We start from the raw sequence: 14,664 nt of genomic DNA, 5'->3' as shown, positions 1-14,664 counted from the left end.
TTTTCTTTAAAAAATATTTTTCACCTCATTGAATCTAAAATCTTTAATACATTATTAGCAGAGGAGTAACATAAAAATAAATTAAAAAAAGGATGAGAAAGTGGAAAGCTGTTGAAGAGGTATTATATATGTCGAAAAAGTTGGACTTTACATATTTGTACATACGAGTATCTTCAATTTATATATATATATATAAACTGGAAATAAGCGTACTAAATTAAAAAAAGTCTTGTAAAAATAAATTATAATTTAATACATAAATGGGAAAGTTTATGGAGGTTCTGTCTATCCGTTTGCAACAGCATCACACAAGAACCAACCGATGGATTTCTTTCAAATTTTCAGGATACATTTGTATTATCCTAGGGAAGATTTTTAGCCATAAATTGAGTCCCTAGACCCCCTTCGGGGGGAAGTTCTCGTCAAACGTCTGTATACTTAGTTACTATACTTTTCTACCGATTTTTTTTTGTTATTTAGTTTCTCGTTCAGGTATTTGTAAAGTCTATATACTTTAATTGTTATTTGTCAGTATTATTTTCACTACTATAAGGTTAACGAACACAATCGGGGGTCCAGGGGGCGGTAATATTGTAATCATTATTTCTGTAACAAATCTTAAGCAATAAAATGTGAATTGCTGGTGTGGATTACAATTGAACGTTAAGAAGACTAAATAAATGATAAGTAGATAAAGAATCGATAATGGGTTTCTTGTTAGTAAAATTCCTTTTTTGAAGAAATATTAAATTTTATGCAATTAGGATTTTGCTTATATGAAGATTCATTCCTAATATATAAAGAATAGAACAGAAAACACCAAATCAACTTTTCAGTGAATGAGGAATTTCCTACGCAGAAACAATTTAAGTCTAATTTTTAGGAAGAGATTAATTAATTGGTCCGTTTTCTATGAAATTTGAACGATGTTGAGCCACGGATTTTAGCAAAGGTATCATCGAATAGAGTTGAGTCCTTTGAGATATGGATCTACCAACGATATGATTAGTTAAGAGATATAAGGCTCGCAATGAAAATATACTCAAAAGGCTGGATAAATAGCACAGAAATAGTTAAGAGGAAAAAGCTGGAGCACTTTACACAAGAGATGAGATATGCAAAGAAATGTTACTACAATATTTCATTCTTTAAAAAAAAGAAGGGAAACCAAAATTCAGAACGAAGGAGAAATTAATGATTGAAGAATTAAAGGCAGTAGTTTTCTGAGTCTAGCTCTTTATTACGATAAGCTATAGACAAATGTTATAATTCCCTTGATAGTTGCTAAAGTTCAATGACGGACATGGGTCACGAAAAGTACTAAAAATAATCCAATATGTAATAACTAAATATGTATTAAGCCACACAAAAAAAAACAACATAAAATAAACAAAAAACAAACAAAACATTGTGGCTCTCTTTTAACAAGTTTAAAAAGAAATGTTTTTATTTACCTTTTTTTAATATCTCTAAATGAGACGTTACTGGAAAGAGTTTTTCACACTGACAAAACCTCCAAATTTAAAATACATTGAGTACTTGTAGACGTAAAAAAAAAAAAAAACGTTTTGAATCGTTTAAATAAAATGGTTATCAAAGTACATACTTCCTTTGATAACGTATCAGAGAGTAAGATGTATTCAGAAAATTTATATAAGAAAATGAACATAAATGCCAAATCGATAAGAGTAATTAATTACTCGTAATAATTTAGTTAAAACATTAAATTCTTGAAGAAAATTTAATTTAAGATTTTTATTTCTACTATATCAAAAGGTTTTATTCCTATTAGTATTAAAATTAAACTAAGGTACTAGTTAAATGGATTACGTAATATAAATGAGTGTAAATACAAAGAAAAAGAAATAACCTATTAACAAAAAACAAAGAATCAATACTTTTTACAACATGAACGCCATTAAACACTCATGGACAAGTTCTTATTACGAATTATATTTACTCTACATTTCAATTTCACAATTTATCAATTATCATCAAATTCTGTTCATTGTAAAAAACAAAAAAAATAAAATAGGGTATTGTACACACCTTTAAATTACTCAATGTAAGTGATTTGTATGTTTTAATAAATAGACCTACAGGTCAAACTATCATTTAACAATTACACACTAATAGTTCACCACAATCCCAGCTTCAGGCTGGGGTAGACCAGTTAAATTCAACGCTAACACAACTTTTCGAAACTCTCCTGGCCAAAGTTCTATTTTTTTAACTTTTAATTAACACATATTTTTGGTGATTTCTGTTAATTACATCAAGCTACAATAAATTCTCAATTTTTAAATTTTCTAGACTTTAACGATTAATATTAAAAAGGATACGGTAATTATAATAATTGGTAAATACAAAATAAATTTTAAAAAATGATTGTAAATTAAAAAGAAAATTAAATTTCAATTCTTCTTTAAATATTGATTATTTTTTAAGTCGGCAAAAAATTGAAAACAACCACAAACTAAACTGACGAAACTTTAAACTAAGGCCGACTTAAAAAAATTAAAGTTGAAAAAAAATTATGGACATTCTATTTTACAAAAATCTGCTGCAAATATAAAAACAGCAGTTCACAAAATATAAAGGAGAGAAAGTTGCATTTTTTTTTTTAAATATAAGACTATACTGAGATACGATGTACAGAAACTGTTGCCGAACTTTAGCTAAGACTGTTTGGAATGCAAGAAATATTTTTTATATTTTACCTTAAGTTATCCAACCAATTCTATGCTATTTTTGCATAAAAATACTTTAATATTTGAATGACATCAAATATATATTATTACATTAATTCAATACTAAATAATAATGACGAAAAAATGAAAATTTTTTTAAATCTATACAGGTAATGTAATTTTTTATTTAAAAAAAAAATCTTACGCAAATTATCTGGTAAAATAACGAAAAAATAGCCAAACAAAATTACAACTGGAATTTTATAGAAATTTTTTTTTCTGTTTAGCTTCCGGAACCACCGTAAGGTATTAATTCAGAGAATGAACGAGGATGATATGTAAGAATGTAAATGAAGTGTAGTCTTGTACAGTCTCAGATCGAACATTCCTGAGAGAAACTATATTTTACCTACATTAAAGAGCGGTGGTAGACAAAACACGGTATTAATAATTACTGACCTATATCATTATTACCTACGGTCTCACGAATTGTAGAAAAAATTATAAAAATTATGTTAATAGATTTCCTTGAAAAAAGAAAAACTTTTTGGTAAATATCAATATGGTTTCGTAAAGGAAAAATACTAAAGATGCCCTTCTGAATTGTATGTCCAATATAGTAGAAGGTAAAAACAAAGGTCGACAAGTAGCGGGTTTGTTCTTAGATTTGAAAAACGCCTTCGACGTTGTTTATCACAATATTTTACTTGAAAAACTATGGAAAGTTGGAATAAGAAGTCAATGGAATAAATGATTAGAGATGTATTTGAGAGGAAGATTTCAACAAATTAGAATAAGAAATTAATTCTCAAGGTAATGTTAAGTATGGTAAACCATAGGGTTCTGTACTTGGAAATGTATCATTTATTATATAAATAAATGACTTATCAGTGGAAAATTGAATGGTAGAAGATGACATAGTATTAGATTATGAAGTTGAAAGTGTATATGAAATAAGGAAAAATATTGAAGAAGACCTTATGAGAATTAGGTGATGGTTAATCAAAAACGGCTTAAGTGAATCCAAAACAACTTAATGAAGGCAAATTACATAATTTTTCATTTAAATATCTACTAGAAATGTTATACGGCATAAAATATCACAATTTAAATTTATAAGTAATACAAACATAAAATGTATATGCTAAACCATTCCGCAAGTAAATACGGTTAGGTATCTGGAGTAACTGAGGTTGTGAATCTGTCTTAGAAGGAACGTATAAATAAGATAAAAAAAGAAATCGGATTAAATATATATAAATTTTATTTCTTGAACTATATACTATAATTTACTGTTATTGTTACACTTATTTACACTTATGCTATAATTTTTATATAACAAAATTACTGAAGATGTTGTATCACACCTTGATAGAATCGAGATTAATGTATGGTACTTTTTGGGGAGGTATGTATTATTCTAATACAAAGCCAATATTGGTAACACAAAAATATATAATTAGAATGATTTCAAATGAAAATAGATTTGGCGAGTCTTTTACACTTTTCAAAAAACTTAGCATATTTCCCTTAAGACATTTATATGTCTTTAGAGTCCTAAAATGTTTTTATAAAAGGTGTAATATGTACAGAGTAACGCACACACATGTAAACTCAAGAGTAATTTAAGTAGGAAAGATAAATTTGTGTTTGCCAAAAATGGAACTATATAGACATTTTTATCCATTTGTGGCCCCGAAGGTGTACAATTTGTAACCTAATAATATAAAAGACTTTAGATAATATAATATAAAACTTTAGAGTCAAGAGACTTTAGAATATACAATGTTGTGTTATCTGCATGGTTTCTAGAAATCGATGAAATTGAAAAGTTATTGTTGTAATCTAATTACTGAAGAAATTGTTAAAAGAAATTATAATCTTAAAATTACAACATTTATAAATTGTTATTGTTATTTTAAGTTGCTGGCGGTGTATCTTAGAATTTCTATTTCACTTTATAAAATGTTATTCCGATGGTAACACAGATTTATCTACAGAAATTGTTTTATTGAATTTTCTTTTTATTATTATTATTAAAAATAAAATATGTAATTGTGTTAATGTTTATAATTGTGTGCGAAAATAATAAATAAATATAATAAAACTTCCTGTACAAAATAAAAATAAAAAAATCATCGAAATAAGATGAAGAGTAAGGCTTGTACAAATGTTTAGAAAAAATTTAAATACAAAAAGTCAGAGTAAGAATCTCCTTCTTTTCTTTAAAGTAGGTTAAAAATAGTGAATTATTTTTATTTAACGAAATGGCGTTTGTTTACAATCTTGTCACACAACAAATTAAAATCGTAAGTAACTAAAATCAAACATTTTTTAAGAAAATATCATAAACTGTGAAATTTATTTTATATTCAGTTCATGTGTACAGGTGCATACAAGTTATTCTCTACAACCTGGCAGGTAACAGAAAAGAACTAATAGAAAAAAATATATACTAGCTTATTATTTCCATTTTTGGACCCAAAAGTCCCAAAATGTAATTAAAAGAAACAACAATAATAACTTAAAAAATTGGGGGAACATAAACTGGCCTATTACCTAACACAAAACATTTACAATAAAAAATTTATCTCAATAATTACAAAATTAAGGTACTTGAATTCAGTGAATTAGTCAAAAGCGTTGTACGCAGCAGAAAGTTTGGCAATGAAAGGCTTTTTAAAAGAAATCAAAAAGAAATTTTAAAGAAAAATATTTCTTCCTGAAAAGGACAAAACAATATATATATATATATCTCTGTATATAACATGTCGTAACTGATTCATAATCAACGCCTAAAAAACTACTTTTTTTTGGAAACTAAAAAAGGATTTTTTTGAAATTCCGACTTTAAATGGTTGAAATAGGAGTAACAATGAAATTTATTATTTTTTTTTCTAATTTCTCGGTAAAGAATGAAAACATCAGCTTTATTTCTGGTATGTGTAATCTTCCGTGAGTATCTAAAAACAAATTTCTAAATCTTTCTGAAATTCAACCTTGAAGAGGTGAAGAAAGATAAAGAATTTTGAAAAGTGATTGCAAATTTTCCCCATTTCCGACTGTAATAAATGAAATATTCAGTACATTTGGTCTTGCAAATACTCTTTAGATAAACATAAAAAAAAAATTTCCGGTTTTTTTTAATTTCGATTTTTTAAGGGATGCAACGATTTTTTAAAGAGGGGGCTGTGTTGGTTGAGCTAACCAACATAGCCACTGCCTCTATTACTGTATGTGCGATGCGATTGGCTGCATCTGTCTCCTGTTATTTGACAAAAAAAAAAAATTTTTTTTAAATGTAAAATTTAAAAAAAATTATACTAAGTACGGTCACCTCTAGTGATATTTGTTAGAAAAAGTTAAGAACCGGGCAAAATACATTTTTATCCGCACGAAGAACGGGTAATCAACTGTAACTAATATTTTTAAGAGGGAGGCCAACTATTTGAAACCCGCATTCTTCAGATCACTCAAAGTTTCGGGTCCTGTACTGACCACCTGTTTCTAATACACTGATAACTTTAATAAACCGAACAGGGTTTAATCATATCATTTATTCAGGGTTTTATTTATCATTATTATTCTCTCATGTATAAGTTAAATGAACACAGGGTTTGTGCAGGTGGCAGAACCCCTGACCTGTTAAATCAACCACGAAGGGAAACGAAACTAACTATAGAGTGCAGGCGAAGCCGCGACGTGGATACTAGTATATATATGTATAAACTCTATTTCTGCAAAATGATATATCAGAATTTAAAGAAATAATACTTGAGAGGAAATCAGCTTTCATAAACCACATTTTAAGGATGAGTGATAATACAATACTCAAGAAAACCCTACTCTTTTATTCAGAAAGAAAACTAAAAGCGTATATTGCGATTAAAGTTGAAACAAGCTGGATAGCAGGAGTTCTGGAATAACAAAATCGAGAATAATTCAAGAAAAAATTAAAAGAAATCACGAGAAAGAGGGTTTAAGAAGTACTAGCAGAGATGAAGTAGAGGAATGTAAAAAAAAAGTTCAAACGTGTTTTCCATTGTTTGCCGAAACGAGAGGGCAAAATAATACATTAAAACCGACGGTATACTACATACCTCACTGTCAAAAAAGGGTAGTTTTGGTCTATTTCATAAATTAAAAAAGAGCAATTCCAGCATTTGCTCAACGGGTCAATACAAACAGTCGTCAAAATCATAAGAGTAGTGTCACAAAATAAACAGTTAAAAAAAAAATGGTTAAAATTGATGTTAATTGTAAAAATAATAAATAATACTAAAGCAAATGGAGGACACTTAAAATATTAATACGTAAAATCAACACGGACACAAAAACACAACAATAAAAGAAAATTATTAGATCACATATATCATTTACACATTTTAAATGAGAATGCAGAAAATCCCAGGATATATTTCCTTTTATTTATGTTTTTTAATTAGAATTATTTAAAAACTCATTATCATAGTTACTGTAAAAAAGTTTTTTTTTCATTTTATTTAAAATAATTTGGTAGAAACATTTTTTAAATAGACTCAAATTTAAAAACAAATTGATCCGTGTTTCACTCATTAAAAAAAATTTTTAAGTTCCCAATATCTAGTAAATTTAAAACCACAAAAAAATTCTGGACACTACATAACTTCCTTGTACGCCTATTAAATTGCATATAAACATTTTTTTTTTTAAATGAAAAGTAAATAAAATTTTATTTCATAATAACTTCTGATAATTTTCATAATTTTTTTTTTACTGTTATTACTAAATTATTATTTATCGTAATTTTTTTACAATCAGAGGTTAATATTTATTAATAAATCAATATATTTAAATTTAAAAAAGAGTTAGAGAAAAAAAAATGAAGTCTGATTCGACCGATGTGCCTTTTCCTTATAGTATCCAAGTAATTCATTAATTAAAATTTTATTTGGCTATAACTCTGGAGCCAATGAAAATAAGTAACACTTACGATACAACATTGAAAAGCTCTCAATAAAAGCTTATTACTGCAGTTAAGAACTCCAAAATCCTATTTTTTTGGCTATTGGACTTTTTTGGACACTTTTGGTTCAGTCGATTGCAATCGAAAGGGGAGGTGCACAACTAGATGTTACAACAGTCCTAAATCCAATATTTCAAGATCCTACAGCTAATCGTTTTTTAGTTATGCGAGATACATACGTACGTACATACATATGTACGTACTGACGTCACACCGAACTAGTAAAAATGGATTCAGGGATGGCAAAATAGATATTTTCGTTGAAATCTGAAAACCGACATTTTTCACGATCGCAATCCTTTAGTTCGTACCAGAAAGTAAAAAATAATTAATGGTTTTTTCTTTGTAGGTCATAAAAAACAATGGGAAATTTCAATCAATAATGTCGGAAATAAGAATATTATTATTATTATTGATGAGTTAAACAATCGGTCACAGGTTTTGCTTTTACATAAATATTTACTGATTAAAATAATCTTTGTGTAACTTAATAACGTATAAAGTTAAAAGGTTAAATTAAAAAAAAAAAAAAACTTGACGTAATTGATAATTTTAAGCAAAATAAAGTTATCTTTTAATGAATTGTTTAATATTTATTTATAAATAAATAATTAAAGTTTTCCGTTTATTAATCATAATAACTTTCTATTACAAAATGTTTGTTACAAACAAAATTTAAGTGTTTTTCCCATTCTTGTTCTTACTTATTTATAGCTTGTGTAAGAATAGCAGAACTGACTTTATAAAGACTGGAAGATGAATATATTTTAAAACCAGATTTATATATACTACGAGTAAAAAAGTTAATACAAAGTATTTAATTTAAAATACAGTATTTTTAAATACACCTAATTCAGTTGAACGAGATTTTGTTTAATTAAATAAAAATTACAGATCATGCAATGGCTAAATAAGTTTTATATTAATTGCCTTTTTTTTTACAAAGAATTTATTATTTCATTTTTCATCAGATTTTCTTATAAGGAAAACTATTTATTTTTATTTATTTATTTTTTTTGGAGGGGGGGAATTATTTTGATACTTGTTTAGCTAACCACTAGTTGATTACACGAGGAAATCTGAAATAATATAAATAATTACAAATAAACAAACTAGATTCGAAAAAATAAAAAGCAATAGTAAGAAAAAAAGTCAAAAAAATTTAATTTAGGAGAGAAGATTAAATAAAACGTCTTAGAAAAGATTGCGATCTATGAAAAGAATTTAGAAAATGAAGAAAGGGATCTACATCAAAAAGTTCCTGTGACATAATATAGTCAATAAACCTAAAAGTCTTTACTTATTAGAATGTTTAAACCTAAACAATAAAGGAAAGATAGAAAAGAGAGTAAAATATTAAGACCCACAAAGAACGAAACGTGTAGAATAAAAAAAAATAATAATTCTGAAAAAATCGAAAATCGTTCAGATTCGATACCAAAGAAAGGATTAATATTTTACGGGCATCAAATATTTCAATTCTTACAAAAAAAAAAAAAAAATTAATTAATTTACTTGCTTCTCAAAAGTCAAAGATGATTTGATGAAGGAAAGATCTCTGAAAAGTAAATCCAGAAGAGAGAAATTTTAGGGAAAAAGATAAAAAAAATATTGGAACATTCGAAGCCAAAATGAATAATTATTGAAAAAAAAATCTGATATGGACACACCACATGACATCCTTGTACGCCTATTAAATTATACATACACATTTTTTTGAAATGAAAAGTACATAAAATTTTATTTCACAAATAACTTATGATATTTTTATTGCTATTATTGAATTATTATGTACTGTATTTTTTTTTTTTTACAATCAGAAGTTAATAATTAAAAATAAATCAATATATTAAAATTAAAAAAAAGGAGATGAAGTCGGATTTGAACCGATATGCCTTCTGCTTGTAAGATCCAAATATGTCATTAGTATAATTTTATTTGACTATAACTCTGGAACCAATGAAAATAAGTACCACTTAGGATATATCGTTGAAAAGCTCTCAGTGAGGGCATATTACTACAGTTAAGAAAAAGTCCAAAATCCGAATTTTTTTGGATTTTTATCTTTTTTTGGACATTTTTGGTACAGTCGATTCCAATCAAAAAGGGGGGGGGGGGTGCACAAATAGATTTTATAACAGTCCTAAATCCAAAATTTCAACATCCTACCGCTAATCGTTTTTCAGTTATGCGGAATACATACACACATATGTACGACAGACGTCACGCCGAAACCAGTCAGAATGGATATTTCCGTTGAAATCTGAAAGCTGAAATTTTTCGCGATCACAGTACTTCCTTTACTTCGTACAAGGAAGTAAAAAGAATGGATCTGACATCAAGACCATGTGATGTGCTGCGCTTAAGTAGAATTATAAGATTCCCACTGTCCCTAACGATACTGTGTATTATATATAATGGTTCGAAAGGTTTAAGACGAGATATCTCGATATTTTTATGATTTTATTAACGTTGTTTCATACCTTGTGCAGAAATTCGCATTACCTACAGAAGACGACATAACATCATCTAACGTGACGCATACATATAGAATATCAGGATTCGCATTGTCTCACCTACCCGCCGGACGGCGAAAAAGATTTTTTAGTCAATTTTCAGACCAATTTTTTGTGTATGAAAAGCTTTTTTAACATTATGGTACCATCGCCAAAGCAGTTGCATTGATTGCAACAAAATTTATTTGAATCGGATCAATAGGAAAAATTTTATGCGCGAAAAAACATTTAAAAAAATATATACGGGTCGAATGCACCTTTTTTGAAGTCGATTAAAAAAACACGAATTTAGTTCCACTGATCGGAAGAAAGAAAGAAACGTTACATGAAATGATTAAGGAATACTGAAAAGAAAACAAACAGTAGAATCCGGGAAATAGAATTATAACAGCCGATAGTGGTTAAATAGAACAAAAAATTTTAATTACTTACCAGCCCAAGAACCAAATTTTTCTGTAAAATCAACTTTATTCTTGTCCCGAAATCTAGGTACAATATGCGCTTTTATTCCATTAATAATATTCCAAAGAATTTCTGTAATAACACAAAAAATGAAAATACCCCCAGCTATTGTAATTAAACCTAAACAAAATGCCATTACGGTTAATTTATTTTTTAAATATTATAATAATTAATTCTTAAACGCAAAACTACTTATTTTAAAACGACTGCTATTTAATAAAAGAAAGAAATAACACAACACTTTTAGATACAAACAAAACACGTGCAGTTAACGAAACTTGTGCAGAGAACGAACAGCTGCTATCAACGCTCTCTTAGCGACAACTGACTAACTGGTTGTGCTACACAACTCGTAGTTCGTTATAAGATATCTATCGGTGGATAGTAAGAATGCTTTGGTTATAATAACTGGGACAGTTGGAAAAGAAGAATACATACAGCGTCAACAGCTGATACGAACGTATTGTATGTGTACACACAAGTCGTAGTTACTATACTTGTACACAAAGAGCGTTCGCACGCACCACTTCTTCAAAACAACTTATACACGCAATCCTATAGACAATTTGATATTTATAATAAAAAAAATTAAATCGTTCTTTTTACAATTGTTAAAAAAATAATTTAATTAATCTCAAAAGAATGAAATATTTTTTTTTTTTTAATTAACAAATAATGTTAATTTTTAAAATGTTCAAATTTTATTATTCATTCAAACTTATAGAATATAATTTTTTTTTTTTTTTTATTTAAATAATAAAATGTATAAACAGTAAATAAATAAATAAGCTTTTTTTGGGGGAACCATTTGAAGAACAGATTCTGAAATTACCAATTAAAATTCCAGTGGGTGATTTCTAATGAAATATTAGTTAAATTATGTCAAAATGTAAATTTAACATTTTAAAACATTACTCCAGAGAAAAGGACATTGATATCTCCAAATCCAATGTTGGGTGAATTTCAACTGAATCATGAGCAATCTCAAACCATTGTTACAAGGAGATAAATAATCTATTAAAGAAAAAAAAAGTAAATTCAGGGCACTACCGCTCTCAAATCAAAATGAACTTCATCCCTAATAAAAAAGACAATTTAACAAAAAGAAAAAAATCAAAAAAGGTTTGATACTGAAGTTTTGAAAATTAAACGAGAAGAATTCAGAAATAATCTTTACAGTCCAAATTCTTGGAATGGAAGCAACAAACAGTTTAATTCAAAATATTCTAAAGTTAGCTATTAAAATTATTCATAAAATCGTTCATGGCGGTCAGAAAAATGGATAACAGATAAATGGATAATCTGATTTAACCATTGGATATTATGGAATTCATATAAAACAGAATAAAATTTGAATTATATACCGGTAATAAAAGTAAAAAAGAAACAAAATTATCAGAAATGAAAAAAGGGAATCAAAAAAGTTTTTATAAGTCAAACAAGGATCTCAAATTACAGTGACCCAAGTTTCTTCTTTAAGAAGAAATGGGACATTGTGCATTAAAACAATCATGAGAATTGTGAAATTCTGACTTTTAATTTTTTTAATTTTTGTAATGTATACTTTGCAATCTGTTCAGCTAGTGAACAATTAGCAACCCCTTCCACGGGCGAATGATATGAGGACTCGTAAACGAGATGCAGTCTTGTACAGGGATTCAGGCTTACCATTCCTGAGACGTGTGGTTAATTGAACTCCAACCACCAAAGTAAACCCGTATCCAGTCTAGTATTTTAATTTAATAAAACAATTATTTTATTTTAATAGAATTTTAAATTGTAAAACTCCTAAAGAAATAATAACTTTGATTAAAAATCTTCGAAATTTAATCTCTCAACCTCCAACCAAAGAAGAAATCAATCAATCAATGAGAAATAATAAAACTTCCGGGAAGATGGAATTATTAAAGATTTATGGAAACACACAGATGTTAAATCTGGTATTACCAGATGTTAAATCATCAGGTATTACCAAACTTTTTAAGAAAATTTGGCAAGATGAAGTCATACCATGTTTAAACCATCCTCTATATATATATTTTTTTTGTTATAGAGGTGGAGGAACCCCATTTACGGGCGCCGAAGCAGTATCGGACTCGCTAACAGGTTCCTCAAGATGTTATTTAGTGCGTATGTGTACCTGCGCACTACCGACTAAACCTCCACCCATGGTTTCCGCCCCTCCTGGGAATCGCTTTGTAGCATTATTTCAGGAAGGGGGAAACGCCCGCAAACACAATCGGTTACCGCAGTCACAACTGAACATCCAAACACACACTCACGCAATACAACTAATGCAACACTAAGGATAACACCAACACAAGGAGTAACAAATCACTCATACATCACAACAAGAAAACCATCCTCTACATAAAAAATTTGATGTGAACACCACATGACATTCTTGTACGCCTATTAAATTACATATACACATTTTTAAAAGTACATAAAATTTTATTTCTCTAATAACTTCTCATATTTTTTAATTTTTCTTTTTTGTTATTAAATTATTATTTATCGTAAACATTTTTTTATAATCAGAGAATAATAATTACTAATAAATCAATATATTTAAATTAAAAAAAAAGAGTTAAAAACAGGAGATAAAGTTGGATTTGAAATGATGTGCCTTCCCCTTGTAAGATCCAAATATTTCATTAATTAAAATCTCACTTGGCTATAACTTTGGAACCAATGAAAATAAGTATTGCTTACGATATATCGTTGAAATCTCTCATGAGGACTTATTACTGCAATTAAGAAAAAGTCCAAAATCAAAAAAAGTAAAAATAAAATTTTTGCTGATACTATTTATAAATTACTTTAAAAAGCTACGCCGATTGTGTGTGCGGGCGTTTCCCCCCTTCCTGAAGTAATACTGCAAAGCGAATTATTTTAATTTAGTAATATGAATTCTTTTGTTTTATTTTTACAAATTGTTTCGCCCGCGCGAAGTTTCACGGTTTTGACTTTTTTCTTATACTGGTCTCGTATGTGACCAGCGTTAATTTGTTGTGTCTTCTCATGTATTTTTGTATTTTGTATTTGTAATGTTTTCTTATGTATGACTTGTGACAGTTTTTTTTATACTCAATTGCTTGTTCTGTTTTGTTAACCGTTTAATTTTATCGTTCTCAGTACCTTTTCTTCTTTCTTTTATCCTGTTTAGCCTCCGGGAATTACCGTTCAAGTATTACTTCAGAGGATGAATGAGGATGATATGTATGAGTGTAAATGAATTGTAGTCTTTTACAGTCTCAGTTTGACCATTCCTGAGATGTGTGCTTAATTGAAACCCAACCACCAAAGAAAACCGGTATCCAAGATCTAGTATTCAAATCCGTATAAAAGTGACTAACTGTCTTTACTAGGACGTGAACGCTGGAACTCTCGACTTCCAAATCAACTGATTTGGGAAGACGTGTTCACCACTAGACTAACCCGGTGGGTTCGTTCAGAATACCTATGTGAAATTATGTTACCATTTAACTTTTTTTGTTCTTAACAGTTAATTTTCGAATTGTTTGTAGTTTGTTACGCTTAGTTATTTTTATTCGTTGTACTTTTTATTGTGTTGCACTTTAGTTCGGTGGAAATTGATAGCGTATGAAAAGAAGACATGCCTGACCGGGATTCGAACCCAGGACTTCCGCACGAAATGCCGAGAGCTACCTACTCAGCAACGGAGGTATATATTTCTTTTTTATATTTTTATGAAATTCCTGAGTAAGAAAATATGGAAATTAAATCAATATTTGTATACATTATTAGGGTATAGAATAACAAGACCGTATCTAGACTTGGTATTAAGAAAATAGTTAAGGTATTTCAGATGTTCTACTGCGCCGGCCTCCGTGGCGTGAGTGGTAGTGTCTCGGCCTTTCTTCCGGAGGTCCCGGTCAGGCATGGCTTTTTCACACACGCTACAAATCATTCATCTTATCCTCTGAAGCAATACCTAACGGTGGACCCGGAAGTTAAACAAAAAAAA

The 14,664-nt window shown here is 28.5% G+C and overlaps 1 protein-coding gene across 1 annotated transcript in view; it reads right to left on the bottom strand.

Moving 5' to 3' along the window:
* Positions 1 to 11,046, bottom strand: part of LOC142323697 (inactive hydroxysteroid dehydrogenase-like protein 1) — a 146,038-nt gene extending 134,992 nt beyond the window's left edge. Inside the window, exon 1 of the mRNA XM_075363802.1 lies at positions 10,644 to 11,046. Coding sequence (XP_075219917.1) covers positions 10,644 to 10,809 — 166 coding nt within the window. The 5' untranslated portion in view covers positions 10,810 to 11,046. The remainder of the gene's footprint in view (positions 1 to 10,643) is intronic.
* Positions 11,047 to 14,664: the final 3,618 nt, after the last annotated feature.

Source organism: Lycorma delicatula, chromosome 4 (assembly GCF_047948215.1).
Source record: "Lycorma delicatula isolate Av1 chromosome 4, ASM4794821v1, whole genome shotgun sequence".
Taxonomy (NCBI): Eukaryota; Metazoa; Arthropoda; class Insecta; order Hemiptera; family Fulgoridae; genus Lycorma; species Lycorma delicatula.
The sequence above is the reverse complement of the archived record's forward strand: the minus strand, read 5'-3'. Positions and strand labels throughout refer to the sequence as shown.